This window comes from Thalia democratica, chromosome 3, assembly GCF_965202585.1.
Source record: "Thalia democratica chromosome 3, ktThaDemo2.hap1.1, whole genome shotgun sequence".
Lineage (NCBI taxonomy): Eukaryota > Metazoa > Chordata > Thaliacea > Salpida > Salpidae > Thalia > Thalia democratica.
Genome location: NC_139167.1, coordinates 48,786,165 through 48,806,465, shown reverse-complemented (window position 1 = coordinate 48,806,465; position 20,301 = coordinate 48,786,165). Strand labels below are relative to the sequence as shown.

General features: G+C 24.6%; 1 protein-coding gene across 2 annotated transcripts; it reads right to left on the bottom strand.

Moving 5' to 3' along the window:
* Window positions 1–1,068: 1,068 nt before the first annotated feature.
* On the bottom strand, window positions 1,069–17,240 carry LOC145832025 (prestin-like). Of its 2 annotated transcripts, none has more exons than XM_082939393.1 (16): window positions 17,094–17,240; window positions 16,385–16,506; window positions 16,206–16,316; window positions 15,980–16,132; window positions 15,405–15,529; window positions 14,593–14,763; window positions 14,105–14,343; window positions 12,907–13,060; window positions 7,485–7,584; window positions 7,092–7,279; window positions 6,510–6,784; window positions 6,224–6,275; window positions 5,126–5,213; window positions 4,676–4,819; window positions 3,794–3,989; window positions 1,069–1,523 (listed from the first exon to the last, which is right to left on the bottom strand). In XM_082939393.1, exons 1-15 carry the CDS (start codon window positions 17,234–17,236, stop codon window positions 3,796–3,798), a joined length of 2,259 nt encoding a protein of 752 aa, XP_082795519.1. In that variant the 5' UTR covers window positions 17,237–17,240; the 3' UTR covers window positions 1,069–1,523; window positions 3,794–3,795. The 2 variants fall into 2 exon arrangements, with proteins under 2 accessions (XP_082795519.1, XP_082795518.1); XM_082939392.1 differs by having other exon boundaries at window positions 1,070–1,523; window positions 4,676–4,822.
* Between the last annotated feature and the right edge of the window lie 3,061 nt (window positions 17,241–20,301).

Sequence of the window (20,301 nt, the reverse complement as noted above, 5' to 3'; positions counted from 1 at the left end):
GTTTAACTAATAAAGCTCATAGAGATTATTTGTATTTTATTCGTTTTCGAATAAATAATTATCTCTCTTAAAATTTTTTAGCCTATTTTGTATAACATCAAAAACTACACAATTGGTTTTAATTACTTATAGTATTAATGTTTACAACTGTATAACAGTAGAGCCAGATATATGTACAAAAAATAAATACATAGTGTTTTAGAAACTATCTAGAACTAAATTTAAAATGTTATGATGATCAAGTACTAATAAAAAACTATATTTTTATTTATACTGTAATAGAACATATTTAAAGTTTATTTTTCATATGTTTATAACACATTTTAAGGTCAGTAATAAATGTCAGTTATGTCATTTAGACCAATTATAATACTTGAATATATATATCTTACTGTATTAACTATAAAAGTAGCATAACTGTTTGTTTTGACATTCAGTATGTGAAAAAAAATAATACTTTTTTTAAAATATCCTAAACTATGTATCTCTTATTACAAATAAAATAAAAATCTTAGTGTCTCTAATAAAGTCTTTAAAAAAGTGTGCTACGTAAGACAAAGAATTATTATAGTGAAGTAAAATATATTTACTTATTTAGATTAAGACAAATAGTAAACTATGTTACTCAATAAACGATAACAAATAATTATTAAAATAATAAATAATTATTTCAATTTTTTTTAATTTTAAAGAATACAATACTTTATTTAGTTGTAAATAACCAGTTTTACCTAAGTTTTAAACTAGTACAATGCCGGCTGAGTTTTTAGAGAAAAGTCAAACTAGTCTGAATAAGCTCGAGGGATGAATTAGCTCTAACATCATAATAAAAATAAAAATCGGAAAAAAAACACGATTTAAACGTAATTTATTAACACCTACAATGATCACATTTACATAATAGACAATACATAAGTCAAAGAAACAGCTTTTATAGTTTGTGTAACTATTAAGTACTAAAGGCTCTTAAAAATAATAAGGCTAATAAAGAATAAAATATTCAAACTGCTTTTCAATTAGTTCTAAAAAACCTAACTTTCATTAAAATAAAAAAACAAGTACTGCCATTTTTAATGACCGTTTTTTTTTTCATTAGTAAAATATTTAAAGAATATTAAAACTAAATGTGCAAAATACTAAGATAACTTAATGATTAAAAGTTTTTGTCAGTTTTTAAATTAAAGAATACAAATATATATATAAATGTGTATTTTTTTTTAATTTCAAGAGCATTTTGCAATGACAAAAAATTGAAACTATTTGATATTAATAAATAGTTTTATGTAAAATTGTACTACAAATAAAAGTGGAACAAAGTTAAAATGTACACAAAAATAAAACATGTTATAGATTAATCTTAAACTGCAAAGAATATTTTTTGTAAAAAAGGCTGTAATGCACATACAAAAAGCTGTTTAAAATATAACTATAATATAAAAGTGGTATTTGATTAGAGTACTAATAATAAAGTTTTCTATAAGAGCGAGAGAAAATTGTTTAATATTTGCATTCTTCTTCTTTCCCTGAAAAATAATGAATTATTATCAGATATAATTCTTTTTTAAACATATATAGTTTTAAAATATCCATGTACGTTAGACTTTTTAAATCAACTTACTCGTTTATTGTAACTTTAGTGATTTATTGACAGAATAAGACTATAAAAAATACGTTTTTTGACCTTAACAATAAAAATTTGTAAGCTACTAATACTCTTATATTATATCAAAAGTTATTTTAATTTGTCCAAAATATTATCTATCTTGAGTGTATACTTTTAAGCTAAGTGTTATAAAGTTGTCATAAATAATATACCGATATTCTAATAGGATTAAAAGTTTACTTATAACAGTGGTTTAGATATAACATACTATTTATAAAAATAGTGATTGACTGTTATTAATAAATAGAAAACCAAATTATTGTGGATAGAATAAAGTATAGACACGTATTTTTTAATATATTACAGGGTGTTTTTACAGAATGGTTTTACACAGTGTTTTTTTTCTGTTCTTTTTGAAAATCTATTGATCTGTAGCTACAGGCTACTAAAGTATGAATAAATTAGTGTATTCAAATGATTTTGCGGTTACTAACAATATAAATCATTAAACCTCAAACATAAATCATATAACCATTAAAGTTGTTTTCAGATTATCCATATAAATACGCTAGAAAACCGCTCTTATTAAAACATCACGTTAATGCGTTACCTTCAACCGCGAGGAAGAAGCAATTCATCAACTAAACCACATGTTATTGCCACATTTTGTACAAAATTTGTGCTGAGTCTACTACTTTTACTTACTTATGAAACCAAAAAACACGTAACAACATTTGGCACACGTCATTTGCTCTTTTGTAAATACGCGATTTTGAGGTGAGAGCAAACTCCGATGCACTAAAGACTTGTTTTGTAAACATCCTATACTTTTTTCAGCGGAACAAAATAGCTTTTAAAGAAAATTAAAAGTGTTGAATTGTAGTTTAAGTTAAATTTTAATTACGTAACAAAAAAATATTCTAAGAGATATATTGTACAGTACAGTTTCTAACTTTTTTAGAAAATCTTATCAATAAATAATATCAAGAACACGAAGTATTTTTTGATTATTTTTAAAATATTGGTGTTAATAATTTGTTTTAAACTTCGTCAAACAAATGAATGTATATAAATAACATAGTACAAACTAGCCCTTAAGTGTGTACAGTGTGAAGTTAAAAACCAATTCACAGTCCAGAAATGTTTGTTGAAGCTTTGCAAAGTATTCTATTCTTAACGTTAATACTTTTAAAAAAATCATGTTTATTAAACCATTGATTTCTGCTTGTTTTCAAATGAACAAGTACTTTTAATGAGAAAAAAAATTAACTAAGTTTAAAAATTTAAAACAAAACATATAATTGACCTAAAACTAAAATAAAATCAGAATGACTTCAATTATATGAGGTAATCTTAACTATTTTTATTTTTCTCAGCAATTGTAAAAATTAATCACTTATATTTTACTTAATAATAGTTAAATTTACCACTACATAATAATTTGCTGCAAAAAATGATACAGTAAATTAATTTATAATATTGTGGACCCAATAATTGTACACCTTTAATGCTATATTTTTAGTATTGAAGTTCATACTTACTTTCATTTCATTTTATACTTATTTCTATATATTTTATAAAGGCTGCGTCTACCGTGATTATTGCTTTGTTTGTTTTCTAAACTAAACCAATAAAGAGCTAAGTTAACTAACTACCTTATCTTTAATAACTCTTCTTTTTTCATTATAAGTATTTCTTAACTTAAAAAAGTCTTGCAAAAGTGTATTGTGAATTGTATTATAGATAAAAATTTTTTTATTAAATACAGAGATGCGTTGTTCTCATGTTAATCAAGATATTTCCACATAGGGTAATGAGATAGTTAATGTATGTTTACAATAAATTTTTTTAAACACTATTTAGATTAAGAAACAACTTCAACCAACAAAATATTATATGATATTTAATTTTAGTTTTTTTTACACCTTTAAGGTAAAAAAAAATACTCATATACATTGAAAAAGCTTTGTGTAAAAATAAATTGGACTGTTTTAAGTTTTTCGTAAAACTTTGAAAATTAATTTTTGCAGATTATTAAGAACAATACAATGTTTCACTCCTACATATAACTATAAGATATTTTCACTTTTATATAAGTCTTATTAAAATAGAATTGTGGAGAACTTTCTATTAGTCAATTTAAAGCAAGTTACAATATGTAAAATTTCCAATACAAAATCTCAATCTTACTTTTACAATGCGAGCGAGTCGAATCCAGGGTACCCAGGTCGGGATTCCATGGAATCGGGAGTGTCAGGGTTGGCGAAGTTTCCACGTACTAATCGTTCACAAGTTAAAACGCAATCGTGCAAGGTGATAAACACGTGACCCTTCTTCACACCACTTTCGAACAATTTCATGTTGTCCATTGTGCGCAGTATTGAAGCTTTTTGAAGTTGAAAGATTTTTTTTAGTAATAAGACTATTTTTATAACATTTACTTATGTTTATATATAAATTTATATTTGTTAAGTTGAAAATTAATTTCAAAAGTTGTTATTCAATAACAAACTAAAGTTTATTGTAAAAAACTTTGTTTAATGTAGAAGTTACTTATCATTATATTCAACTAACTTTTGATAATTGCAAGAACAAAAGTAAACAAATAACGACATTACTGACAACCGCTAAACTAATAAAAATCTAACTATTCAAAGTTTACAGAAAATTCTAAGTTTCCAGTAAACATTGTTAACAAACAATCCATAAAGTAATTCGAAAAACTGCTAAATAAAAACAGTTTAATGACATCAAACTGTAATGCTTAGTCAAAATAAAGTAGTATAGAATTTCATTTAAGAGTTCGTAATTAATTAAAAACAGTTGTAATCATTTTATAATAATTTTAAAACTACTAAATAATTTAAATTGGTTTTCTTCATCTAATTTTTAAAATAAAATTTAAATTTTCGACAAAACTTTATTTCTAATTTACACATACATCACCTTAAATAAATATTTGATTTTTGATTTTTCAAACTTAAAAGTTCAGTAAAGTCTACTTATGCATAAAAATACAGCTTTAATATAAATTTTAACAAAACCGCCTCAAGTAACAGATCATCAACTAACGCGACATTCCGGCAAACATGACAGTCACGTTGAGCTTGTTGAATCTTTTAACGATGCTGATGATCTCCTTGCAAGCCGTAGTGTCCACAAAACTCCACATAGTAGCATCTATCACCAGATACTTGAAGCCCAAGTTGGCAGTTGCTGCTGATGGTGAGAATTAAAAACAGCATAAACATTAATTTGTTTTTTTATCTAAATAGTTGTCCAACTACTTAAAACTTATTTAAACAGTTTATTAATATTCATTTCTTTTAAAAAATTATAGTATTTAATACAATAATAGTTTTGTTTATTGATTTTAAAAGTGTTGCATAAATATTTCGAGTGCTAAACATAATTGAAACTCTTAATAATTTGGTTTTTATTGACATTTTTTGTATGGCTAATTATTTTTTTAAATATGAAAAATTAAATAGCCAACGAAAGCACTCCAAAAAAACTACTAACTTGTTTTGGAAACGTTGCGATTTCTAAGATTAGCCTCTTGAGTGCGAGGCATCATCAAAGATGTTTCTTCTGAAATTGAATCGAGTGTCTGAAATTATGATGAGTTACGTGACAAGTAGTTTCATTACAGTGATTTGATAACTGAAAATTCCTGATAAGTATAAGACTAAAGTTTTATGAATTAAAAAAACTTTTATACACTTATAAAAATAATTTTATAAATGATACAACATAGCCTTATTTTTTATGCTTATTTACATTTGTTATATATTATTAAAAAAGATTAAATACGTTATATTTTTCTTTTGGCCATTTATAATAGTTTCAAAAAGTAAAATAACAACTTAAATTATTGATGTGTGCACAATACCATTGTAGTTTAAATATTACATAAAGTTAGTTATAGAAATACTTATCTGGTCTTTTATATTAAAGATTGTTTACGTAGCATTAAAGGTAGATTTCTGATTATACAAAAAATAGTTATTTTAAAATGTCGAGTCCGAAAAAAAGTTTTAGCTGAAAACCGCTAAAAATAATTAAAATTTTATATTAAAGATTCTTAGACTTCTTAACAAAATAATTGTTTTAATTGAAAATATTACTTTAATTTAAAAATTTTATTTGAAACTTTATCAATAAACTAAAAATTTGTTTTTACTTACAAATTTAGCAGTAAAAACATGATGTTTGTATTAAATAGTATAAAAAAAAACAAACTTTAAAACGTATAAAAACTACCCATTAATTTTTCAGCCACCTTAATAACAATGTTTATAACATTATATAGTATAGTATAAGGTTTAGTCTCTCTTACGAATCAAAGGCAAACTATTGAGGTTTAAATTTTATTTCTTCTATCTAGTTTCAATTAAAATCGCTTCAAAGGCAATTGAAAAATCTCTTTGTTTAAATACATTTTTCCTACCAAAGTATCTTACACGATACATGTATAAAATTGTGAAAGATTTAAATACGAAAGTTGCGAAAGTCGCTTGAAATATAATTTGTTTGAAACAGTAAATAAAGATGACATATTACATAATAAAAATCAGTTAGTCTGACTATAAAACCACAAGTACATGGCACAAAACAAACCTTGCTCCTATTGAACTTGTCGGGATTTTGAAGAACTTTGCTCGGATTTAATCTGTTTACATTAACAAGCGATGTAAAAATCTATAGCTTGAAAAAATAAATATTTAAAGCAGGCAAAGAGATCTTACGTACTACAACTTTTCAAAATTTAAGTAAAACATCTGTTTTTAAAAGCATATTTGTATCTTTAAAACTAAGTACTTTGTACTAAAAAACTATGTACTAGATAGGACAAATGACAATATATATTTTTAAAACTAAAAATATACAGAATCAAATTACAAACCCGACTGCCTGGTAAAGCTTCTTCCTGAACGCATCCTTGTTCGTGTACGAGATCGAATCGGCGAAGTGGAAGATTTTGATCATCATCAGCTGCGTTGCATCCGGGTACTTTTTCACGTTGGCGTACAAATCAGTGTTGGTGATTCTGCCCAGCAAGCCGTGCTTGGGGTGCTGCAGGCGGTAGAGGAGGACGGCAATGGCGAAGAACATGCCGATGAAGAGGCCGTTGTCCACACCCACGATCACCACGGCGCTACAGGTCACTATCCACACCACCTTTGATGGTTTGGTAAATTTTAAATACTTTTTTGGTAGAAATGTATTATCAAATTAATATCGAAAAAGGTTTAAAAAAAAAAAATTTAATATTTTTTTATGTTATTAAAGTTCTTAAATCAAAAGGACTTTTATCACTAACTTTTAAAACTATGTTTATTTTACAATAGTATTCTTAAAAGCGAGCAAAATTTATAACTTTTAGAATATTTAATATATATAACTTTATAACTAGCTAGACTGATATAACACTACCTTCATTAAAAATTATTATTGCAGTTTTTTACACAAATATACATAAACTTACAAAGTCGGTTTTGCAAACTCGGTAAAGATTAGGAAGAAGGGAAAACTGCATAAAGAAACTTTTGAGAGCAGCAATGATGATACAAGCGAGCACTGATTTAGGAACGGGCTCGAACAACTTACCCATGAAAAGCAAAACACACAGCATTATTGTAGACGATAGAATGCTGACAAGTTGTGTTTTTCCGCCTGTTTTTTATTAAGTGTATACTATACTTTTTTCAACCGCTACTTTTTTTAAATATCCATTTAAAATAAAACATGGTAAAACAAATGAGCACCAATTATGCTAAAAGTATTCAAAGTTATACATAAGTGCACTTATAAAGTATCTACAAACTACTTTCAAGATTGGTAGTAAAATGTTTAATCTTAACAGCAATTTACCACTAACCGGCAGATTCTTGAATAGCAGTTCTTGATAAAGAGGCAGCAACTGCAAACGATCCAACAAAACTAGAAACTGTGTTTGAAAATCCTAGAGAAAATATTTCCTGAAAAAAATATTTATAACAAAAAAGGGTTTTAACATTTCAAAAATATATTTATTTGTCTTAACTAAAAAAAGTTACTTAATTTATTGAAATTTAAAGAGCTTATTTAAATAATAATGTTCAAATTGAATAGTTAAAAAACGTATAGCAACACAAAAGTTAAAAACCCTTATCAACGAAATGTCTTCCATAGGTTTTAAATTAACATTTGACATTGGCAACACTAACACAGAATTTCTTGACGTCTCGCTGGACCTATCCCTAAACACCTACTGTCCTTATCGTTAACCTAATTACAAAACTAACTACATAAGCAACAACTCAAACCATCCTAAAAAAACGTAACAATATACCAAAAATGATTTTAAAAAGTTTATTTAAATTATCTAAAAATAAAGGAGTTTCAACAACATCTAAGGCTTATACCAAAATGCATTAAACAAAAGTAATTTCATAACCTAAAAACAACTTAATAGTACCAACTTTTACAAAAATATAAAAAGAAATTGCATTTATTAAACCCCCCCCCTTTTTTTGTAAATCTGTTAAGACCAAAATTGGCAAGCGTTTTCAAAATTAATAAATAAAAAATTTAAGAAAGACAGCATTTACTACAAAATAATTAACATAAATTGCATAAAAATATCATATTGCTGCACACCAAACGTTATGGCCCTGATAGATATACACAATAAAAAGCTTATGAAGAAATCAACTAAAAAAGATAAAAACGAAAACTTTGCAATTGTAGATCAATAACAAATTGCCCCGTGGATAACAAGTGTTGCCTAAATAACGTCATATATCAAGCTAAGGTTTCCAAGTCCGAAAATGACCACGAAATTTACATAGGTTCAACCAAAAGAACATTCAAATCTATATATAATGAACACAATGCCTCTTTCCCTAAACCCTCTAAAAGCTAACCCAAAAATTTTACCTAACTTGCAAACAACCTATGGAATTTAAAAAGTAACAATATAAAATACTCAATATAAACATGTGCCCTTATGTAACTTAGAAAAACTCCATATAGCCCTAGCAGACAAAAGAAAACCATAAACAAGAGAAACGAACTGATAAAGCAATGCCCGCATTACTTGAACAAATATTTATAGATTATAACTTAAATAGGGAAAAAACTTTGTTAAGATATTATATAATATGTGCATGCATCATAATATTCCTATTTTCGGTTTTAAGTTGTTATACTTTTTTTTATTAAGTTAGATTGATAATAGATTATATTTTGTTAAGATATCAAATAATTTATGCATGCATTATAATATACCCACTTTCAGTTTTAAATTATTATAGTTTTTTTATTAAGTTAGATTATTAGTAGATTATATTCTCTAGGGCTATTTCTTGATTAAAAAATATATATATATATAAAATAAGGTTGTTATTCAAGCTTGAACACCTTCTATAGAGCCCACTTGAAGGGCTTTAAATAATTTATAGAATAAGTACGATTTTAAAAACACTGGTACAAATATTTCATAAAGCTTAACGCTTTAATCATCAGCCAGTTAAATTTAAAATAAAAAGCACTTTACTTAATATAGATGCAAAATTTATGCAAAAAGAAAAAAAACAGTATGACGTAATATTGTGCATTACAAAAATTTAGTACAAAAATCGATCTTCCATCCAACTAATCGAACAACTAAAATTCACAAAGACAACAGTTAATGACTATAAATACTTTATAATTAACTGTATTTTAAGAGGAGCTTTTTCATATGTCGACAAGACGATATGAATTCAATCCTCTTATTTAGACAACCTTCCTTTTTTAACGCATACATAACGGCTGTTGGTTCTTTTAAGCACAGCCTACAAACAGGGTTATTACCATCTGATATTGGCTGCGCTCTTTTCATCACCTCCCAAGTTAATTTATAATCAATGTTTTTGCGCTTGAGGCCGCAAACATACTTCGAAAGCTCAGTCTCATTTTCGTATACACCACCTTTAAAAGATTTTTTATGGTTAGCATACCGAAATCTGAACTGAGTGGAGCATAAGCCGATGTGGAACTTCTTTTCAAGGTCAGAGTTAACTGTTGCCTTGTAAATAATGTTCTCTGAACGGCAATTGCCCCCTTTCAAATCATATTTACAGCCACCAGCGCAATTACACTGATTTTTGATTTAATTATTTTTTTTTTAAATCCTTAGATTCTGTAACTTAATTAATCTCTCCAAATTCGCCATACATGAATAACTGATTCACATATTATGTTTGTTAAATATCTTTAATAATGGGTTATTTTTGTTGAAATGTTTTTTTACTAGATTTATAAATTCTCTGCCGATATTTGTTTTGAATGAAGTACAGAATGGGGGATTATACCAAGTTATATTTCACTTTATTTTATTTTTCGTTTTGTTTTTTTGCTCTGTTGTTTCAAAATTAAGTTTATCATTGTAACCGCATTTTTTCATTACTAATTCGTAATCTTGCTTTGTCTTTAAAAAATTTTCTTCGTTGCTTAATCTTTTATTTAAACGTTGATTAATTATTTTTGGCATTTGTTATATTTTTTGGTATTATATATATATATAGATTCGTTTTAATAAATTCAATATTCTAAATCTAAGCCTCATTTTATATTTTGCTTAACAAACATTTTTTCAAAAAAAGCCATTTTATTCTATTTCATAATATAACTGTGGTAACAGCAACAATAATGCTTTCAAAAAAAATGTTAGTGTTTACACCTTTTTTTTTTCTTTTAAACATTATTACATTATAAATTAACCAAAGAAGCAATGTGTTTAATATTGATTTCCAGCTCTATAATTTCTAACTTTATAAAGTTTTGTTTTAACAAATCCATTAGATATGAATATACCTCACTATATACCGTGGTTCAATTGTTTGTGTTTACACATTATAATTTAATAATTTTTATATTAAAGGTTTTTTAATATTAATATTTTTCTGATTGTCTTTTTTCATTATTTAAATTTTAATTTACTCAACAAAAACTTACTTCAAACAAATTTTAAATAGTTTGTTATTTTTACCATTACTATTTTATAACAGATCCACAATTAGAAAAGTCCGCTTTGCGGTGAAACACTGTAATTGTTATTCTTTAAAGTAATAAATAATAAAGCCATACACAATACAACAATTTATAGCAAACCAAATGACAAAAACTACATCCAGTACAAACAAGCAACTGAACTTTCAAAACTAAAACGCAAACTAAAAAATGAAAACAAGAACTACAAATTGACTTGGAAAATACTAAAATAGGCAAAAAAATTTAACTAGGAACAATAACATGCAGGTTGTGCTTAAAAGAAGCTTTATTAATACTTGAATTGGATACAAATTGCATCAACAAAAGAACAAAATTAATAAACTCATGAAGGCACAAACACAAACTTTTATTAATAAACTGGAAAGCAGATAAAACTTAAATAAGAATATGGTACTAGTACAAAATATGTTTTTGACTTTTCATTGAGCTTTGTTAATACTTGGTACAAAATACAATTTTTAGATAGTTCTTAATTCAATTTAGATCAATTTTTAGAAATCTTTATACAGTTCTTAAATAAACTTAAATTTTGACTGATATGTTTTGAATTTTTCAGTGATTCTGAGCCTTTTTAATGTTTTTTTGGTACTTGGTTCAAATTCCAATTTCGGATAATTTTTAATTCCATTTAGATAAACTTCTAGGTATTATTATTTTTACTGTTTGTATATATTTTTTTACTTTTTTTTTAAGTTCTTAATTCTTTTTTTTCCCTTTTTTTGACTCATTACATTTATTTATAAATTTGTTTTAAAATTAGTACTAATTTTACCCAATTATAAGCTTTAATTTTTGATTATGCAACATTTTTGTTTTTGTTTTGATTATCATGCATGAATAAGTTTTTAAATAACATTATAGATAAGCAACATTTTTATGTACAGTTTACTTTTTTGTTATCCTTACGTCCTAAATTTTTTTGCCACCCAAACCTGGAGGTAAACAAATATTTAATTTGCACATTATTATTTAACATTTCAAGATAAAATAAATTATTTATACATATACAATGATTAAAACTAGATTTGATTAATTTGTGTTATTTAAGTTTTTGTAAGTTTTGAGTACTCATTTATCTATCATCTACTCATAATATTTGTATACTAATGATTTTAGAAACACTTTTTTTTTTAATAGAATTAATGCATTTATAAAACATGAACATATTTTAGATTAAAGATACGAACTTTTTAATGTGTCAACACATTAGAAGTTTTTTACTTAAAAACCTAAAAAAATACACTAAATATTTTTCTTTACTTCTTTAATTCTCGATATCCTATATTTTTGTAATCTTTAATACTACATCATAATACTTAGTCTAATGGCGTATATTTTTCTAAATAGTTTTAGTCCTGTACGTCGTATAGTTAGCCCATTATTTTCATAATAGTTACTAACACCGTTTATTATTGCCGTGAATTGTAAATACATTGTCCACTACAATGCTGCTGACACACTCGTTTGTAATAAAATCAAAATGAAAATATCAGCTAAAATCTTTAGAGCCAAAGACTAGACTTTTATGTGCCGTGAGACAAACTCAGAACTTAATTACACTAATAAAAAAAACATATAAAAATAACAAAATTATTAGTATTAGTTGTTACTTACAAAAAAAACGGAAAATTTAGTAGTAAAATAGACTTTCAGATAAAAAAGTATTATAATGAGATTGATTAACTAAAACTCTAAAAAAGTTTGACACGAGTCTTAAAAATAGGTTAAATTTAATTATAAAACATATTTAAAAATATCTGATATAACCAGAGTTTGTCCGACTAGCCTGGTTAGTAACCACACTATATTGTTCAATATAATACGGTGACCACTATTTTTTTAGAAACTTCTTCTAGGTTTTCTGAATTTCTCATAAGTTTTTAAAAATACTCATCTTTTGTATTTTTTTAGTTAAAAATGTTTTAAATAGTATAACAATATAGAAAAGATACTGTAAAGCTACTTTAAATGTGTTTTTTTAATTAAAAAAATGTTTGATTATGACAACTTTGTTTATTGGTATGATAGATCTTTTATGTCAAACTGAAATTTTACTACTTCACATGTAAAATTTTTTTCAAGTTCCAGGTTTTTTCAGGTTTTTTAGTGATTTTTGTTCAAAATTCCAGGTTTTTTCATAATTTCTCATATTCCAGGTTTTTTGAGGTTTTTTAGCCTAAATCATCAAATTCCAGGATTAGCGGCCACCCTGTTATTAGCTAAAACTTTTTTGTTTTATAATTAATAGTAAACTTAGTTATTACTTGATTTGCATCAGTATCGTAGTCGTGTTTGTCAGAATAAATCTTAGTGAGAGAAAGTGAGACAGCTACACTGATAAGTGCCATGACAACGCAATCCTTGAAAATTTCACTTGCCTTGTCCATGTACTTTGGATATTTGAATAAGTATTCAAACCTAAAAGGTTAAGTATGTGAAAACTTGTTAACAACCAGTGTGTTAAAATTTCATTATTTTTAGAATAAACGCTTTTACAACCTCTAAACAACTAAAGGTAAAATAAACTAACAAATCAGTAGTAGTTCTTCAAACTTTATAAATTATTTACAGTTAGTCAATAGAATAACAATAGTGAAAAAGTTATCAACTAGAAAAATTTTACTTCTTGAACTCAAAAGTTTATAAAAGTTGCTAAAAATATAATAGTTCCCAAAAAATAAAGATGTCAATTATATCTAATTTAATAACCAAATAACTGGAAATTTTTTTTTTTTTAAGTTACTCTTATGAATATAATATTCTTTTTGCATTAGGAGGCATATATTTTATTTTTTTAATTCAAATTTTACTTAAACTTTTATTTCCTTTCATCTTATCTTTTACAACTAAGTAAAAATGTTGTTATTTTATTTTAAACAAAATTGAAATTACTAAGAGCACAAAATAATAGAATTACTTATTGTTGTATTATCAAGTTACTTTTGCGAGAAGTTTTTTTAAGAATATCTGAAAAATTACAATTAAACTATATGTCTTGCAAAATTTTATTAGATAAAACTATGCAGCAAACATGCGTGTTGCGTTAAAAAATGTTTCATGCATAGATAAAAATAACTTGTAGTACCCTAAATAAAAAGCTTGCGCTTAAAACACTACATTTCTAATAATTTAAAAGCTTCTCAAAGCTTTATTTTTTCAACAAAGTTTAAAAAAGTGTAAAACAATAACTTATAGAAGCAAAGAACAGTAAACAAAAAAAAGATAAATAAAGATTAGTTTATAACACTAATTAACTAAGATATTTATTTTACCAAAACAATTTATAGAAAAAATATGTTAAACAAAAGTAAGTTTAAAAAATGTAACATAATTCACACTGGTCAATTTAAAACTTTTCACTAAATAGTAAGCAACTAATACGACTTCAATAAATTTTAACTTTGTATTTTTTACTAAAATAAAGCTCTAAAAGTTCTTTGGTTGGAAAATAAAAAAACAAACCCAAGAGGTACTTCATTTACTATAGCAACTGTATCTTTTTGTTTAAATTTCAAAAAATATGACAACGTGGTTGCAATAACGATTAGAAAAAATTCTATAGGTATCGGGACATTTCGTAGTTGTTTTTTGTACTTCTGATTAATGTGTTTAAATATCAACAACGTAGGCAAAGAAAACAGGCTAATAATGAGATCAACTATATTAGTTTTCCACAAGTTGTTGATAATCTTTCCTGATGTCTGAAATTTTTTTTTTTCTAATTTATTTTAACCAAGTCTAAAGTTATTACTAAAGGTAAAACAGCATAAATTTGCGTTTAATTTTATAGCAAACATACAAAGTATTAAAATTGGCTTTAGTATTACTTAATAAATTTAAAGGGCTAAATACTTTTGTGGTTCGTCCAATACAACCAATAAATAAATAAACCTATAAAATGAATGCAAAATATATGTTTATATCTTATAAGCATAAGCAAATTGACTAACAACAAACAGTTCACCAAATCCAGGTTTCCTTTTGACAACGTTGCTTAAACCAAACAAGTACTTAGCTTGAGACATAGCAACGTGAAATGATGCTCCTGTGGTGAACCCTTGAATAACAGGATCGGGAAGAAGTGTAGTGAGAAAGCCAAGTCGAAAACAAAACATAATTAGCTGTAGATATGATAAAATTTTTATGATACATATGAAATATGTGAAAAGTATATGTATTTGTATATGAACATATTAAGTAACAAAATAAATCAAAATCAAAAACTATTTTTAATTCTATTGTGACTAAAAACTAGTAACTTAATAACTAAATTCTATAAAACTTTAAAAAGTGTTTTTAGTAAAACAAAAACAAAGTATTCATGACTCAAAAATTAAATGTTATACAAAATTATGAAAGTATTTTTAAAATTATTTCTATTTTTATATCTAAGAAGAATACTAAAAAAGAATAAAGTATTAAAAGTTAATGATGACTTCTAATTTTCTTATACATAGTTTTCCAGCTTCTTTACACTAGCTACAAAGTTTTAGTAAAAAGTATAACTTAGAGTAATTATATTTATACTTATAAAATTGTAATTTTGTTATTCTGTAGCTATATAATTAATAATTCAATTTTATTTTAATTAATAAACTTCATTATAAAGTAATAATGAGATTCTATTTTAAAATAAGTAAAATTTGTTTTTGATTTACACAGTTTTTCTATTGTCTAGGAAAAAGTAGTATATGTGCAAACTTGGTCTAAAAATTATATTTTTTTTAAATGTTCAAATTTTTTAAAACTTTTTTTTTAATACCTGTATTATTCCAACAATAAAAGAAGCTGACATAGCCAATGCTACTGCATTTGTATTAAATTCCTTTTTAAGATCAGAGCTAAAATTTGCGCTTAATTTCGTGTCAAAATAAGTGCCATTTGAGTCTAAAAATTAAGGTTGTGTTTCCATTGAAATAAATGATTACTAAATTAAACTTAAATCTCTATAAAAGTTTTTTTTTTCTCTAGTATAAATAACAAAATATAAATTAAAAAAAGCATTTAATATTAAAATACAACAAATACACGAGTAAAACATTCATAAACCGTTCTCATAGGCTTATAAAAAACGTTTCAAACTAAGTGAGCTCTTTACAGCTTCTTTTTAACTTTTTTTTCAAATATCATTTACTGAGAAAACATTTTTAAATTGTTTGTTTAAAAAATTCCACAAAAAAAGATTAGTTTTTAAATCCTACTTACTGTGGTAAATTACACTTTTTTAAAGTTAATTAACACAAACAAAAATTAGAACTAAAATCAATTTTATATAGTGAATTACCCAGGTATCAACTAGTTAAAAAAAAATTTATGACAATTTATTCAAATATTTACCTGTTATTAAGTATTTACTAGGTAAGGCAGAAATATTTTGTTGAACGCCATCTATTGTAATATTTGTAGATGAATTAACTGTAATAACTCCAGGATCATCAAAATATTTACCAATTAAATTAGAAAGCATCAAACATATGACTCCATTTGTTCCTAAATTCAACTAATTTTAATTTGTTTAGCTATAAAAAAATACAAAAACTTTAAGGCTTTAAAAATTACCTACCAACAGATGTATGTTTTGAAGTTGAAAAGAAAAACCAAAGTATTACAGGAAAGAAGCAACTGTATAAACCATAAACAGGTGGAACTGATGCAAGCAAAGCATACGCCATACCTTCAAATTTAATTCTTATAAATTATTTTATAACTTAAAGTAAGAAAAATAAACTATTCAAATAATACCTTGTGGAACTCTAACAACGCCAACAGTAGCAGCAGCAATAATATCTCCAAACCAATAATCCTTTTTGTATTTTGGAAGCCATTTTAGTACTGGTAAGCGATTTGAAATAAAGTCAAGCAAGCTGTTATTTTAATCAACACATTAATATAAACTTTTATGCGTTTATTTACTATTGCTATAATTGTCTGAACTTTCATTTCAACAAAAATTTCAAAACATAAACATTTTTTGTATAATTGACTATAGTTTGCCAATAATAGATGATAAATTGGAATCTATTTTGAAATTACAATAAAAATAAAAGTTAATTTAAACTTCAAACAGTAGTGACTTTATGGATAGAAGAGTAACACAAATAATCCTAAATACAATTATGTTCTATATCTAAAAATTCAATATTATAACACTTAATGTCAAAATTTTCCAAAAAACTTCAATTTTTTTATTTTAATTTAAAAAAGAAAATAACAAAAGAATATTTTTTGTCTAGGGTTTTCAATGTTTCATAATAATCTAAATTTAATATTTCTATAAAATATATTACTAATTGTTGTAAAACTTTTCATTGTAATTTATTTAAAGTTTTAAGACGTATTGTAAAAAAATTCTTACTTCAGTTTTTTTTTTCTTTTAGTTATGTTATATGTATAAGTTATGTGAAAGTTGTTAACAAAAAAGATCATAATTGATTGACAACTTAAAACTTACCTTCTGCTGTTGCAGTGAAAATTGTGTCTCCATTGTCTAAACTTAGTTCTTATTGACCTATCTTTTTTTTTAGACTCATAGTATTGATCAAAGTTGTCATAACTAAATGTTGGTCTCTGTACTGCTAAAGACTCTATAGTCATTATACTATCTAAAATAATTAATATATTGAATACATTCATATTTATGTAAAAAATAAAATAATAAAACAAATTTTAGCTAACACTTCTAACTGTATACATAAATTACAACTATACGTTTATTTACACAGCTTGATAGGCTTTGAAATTTACTTTAACTTTTGAATAACTTAAACTGTTTTTTTAAACTATCTAAATTTTTAAACTATGAGTTAAGTATTTAAGGAATTGTAAAAAATATTATGAGCTTAATACTTTTTTTACCTAAAAAGAAATATATTATTAAAGACTTTATTTATAAAAATTATTAGTAATTAAAAGATTAAAGTAAATTAATACTTGAAATTTTTTATTACATTTTATTTTGTGCAGGTCATTGATTTAATTGTGACTTAAAAACAAGCTTATATTAAAATTATCATTTTTCAATTCATCATTTAGCCTTCAAATACACTGAAAGTTTCAGTTAATTTCAAACTTAATAAGATGTTTTTAAATCAAACAAAATTTATTTTTTAATTAGAAATCAGTTCTATTTAAGTGTTATTTAAAAATAGTGTATGGGTTTCATATATAATTTTTTTTTAATAAATCAGGTCTAAACACCTGGAGTTCATCTTTGTTATAATACATTAACTATTAAAAAACATCATTCTAATTTTCTTAGCAGGTAATTGTAATACCACTGTTTCATTTTAAACTAATTGTATCCAAGTGTCAACAAAACAAAACATTTAGTTGAAACTTTAAATTAGTTCTTTAACTCTGAAAAATAAGGAAACTATAAATAAAAATGCTCAAAATACTATTCTTTTGAAGTTCTTAAAAATGCAAACTATCTATACCAGTATTGTAAATAGTTAATTCATTGAACAAACGAAAAAAACAAAAAGTACTCAAAAATTTGTGGTCCAGGGACCTGGGTACACAAAAAGACCTCTCCATCATCAAGTTGTATACCCAACTTTAATAAAAAATAGTATGAGCTAAAACATATAAAAAAAGTTTAGCAGTTAAAATTAGACTCTAAAATGATAAAAATCTATGAAAAATGAGACTATTAAACTTTACAAACTTAAATATTTTCCTTAATAAAAATATCCAAAAAAATTGTAAATAATTTCATATAATAGTATCGAACATTAAGCACACATAAAATATATATTGACTCTACGTTAGAAGGTAAAGTTTTTATCTGAATTTTTTTTTAATTTAAAATTTATCAATAACTTTAGCGAATGATTTAACCTTATATACATTTTATATGATCAAAAATAAATTTCAAGTTCTGTACTTAAAAGTATGTTTAAGAATTTGGATTTTACCATGAACTTATTGTAACTTATCAAAAAATAAGTAATTATAAAATAAAGCTATAACATTTAAAAAACAACAAAAAACAAAATAAAGCTTCAATTTTTAAAAAAATACATAGTAAAATAAAGCTTTATCCTAAAAAACTATGCTTAAACTAAATAATAAGAAAAATATAAATATACCCATTGACAAATTTGAATAAATATCTAAATATAAAAGTTTAACCAATCCAAAATAATACTAAAAACAAGCACGAAAAACACTTAAAATAGTAAATAAGTTTTCTTGGTAAAAAATAAAACAAAAAACAACAATAATCATAAAAAAGTCAACCTATTACTAATTTCAAATGTTATCAGTACTTTCAGCTTATGATTTTGATATTTTACCAATATTTTGACAAAATATTTATAGAGGTTAATAAGCTTATTTACACAGATATAATGTAGACTATTTAATAAAATAGTTTACTAATACACTAACATAGTATAAACAAAAAAATACCTATTACAACTTTCTACAAACTAGACTGGACCAATGCTGTTAAAACCCAATTAATATACTCAAATAGACAAAATATCTCAAAGCAAATAGTAATCAATCTTATATTTGATTGATATTTTATAATAATAGTTTTATAAATAGACTTTTTTTTAATTAGATTGTTATCATCATCATGAAATAACTTAAAATTGTTATGTGATTTTTTAAATTTTTATATAAACAAGTGGTTATGAAAGTCTAATTTTTAACTAATCTATTTAGTTTTTACTTTTCAAGATATAACATTTAAAAAATAATTTTAAGGTGTTTAAATTTCTTTTGTGCAAAACATAATATTAAATTAAAGAAACAACCTTTTGAGAGGTAGAAAACCATCAACCTCATTCTTATACAACAACATACATTTTTTAAATCAACAAACTAAACTACATCACATCTTAATCTACCTGGCTCTTAAACAGTAAACATTAAATGTTGTAAATTAACTTTAGTTAAATTGTATATACTCTGTGTTTCCAAAATTTCAACTTAAGTACAAATAAAATTCTTATAAACTCGTACATTGTTTTGTTTGTTTTGCTTGTAAGCTCAGTAATAAATGGTATCAGTGTAGTCTAGATCTCAATAGCACATAGTACACATAGCTTCTAAGTTGCCTATGATTATCTCTTACTGTAGCATGTCATTTTAATCTCCGATTGGGTATTCACCTTTTTCAAAACATAATTTACAGAGTAAAGTCGTATTAGCGTTAAACTAATAGTGTACAAACTATTTTATCGTAATAAAAAAAATCTACACTTTTTACTATTTTGTTCTTTTTAATTATTTTTCATGAAAATTCATATACAACTAGAAACATAACAACAACTAATAACAAATTGATTACTAAATGCTACATAGTGTACTTTTGTATTTGATAATACAAAAAAGTTATAAATACTAAATTTAAAAAATATATAATTTTTTATAACAGCAAACTTAAATTTTAATTAGTTCTAATATATTTTTGTACAAGCTTCATAAAAATGTAATAGAATTTTAAATTAGTACTAAAGTTTTTAAAAAATATCCTATCCTATACTTTTCTAATTTATGTACCTATATTCTGCTTGTTAAAGCACTTTTGAGCCAAAATCTTAGGTTTTATGAAACCTAGTATCTTTTTAATTACACCTAATAAAAGCACAACTTATTTTATTCTAATGAAACTACCACGTTTTTTTAGTTAAGTTTTCTTGTCTTTT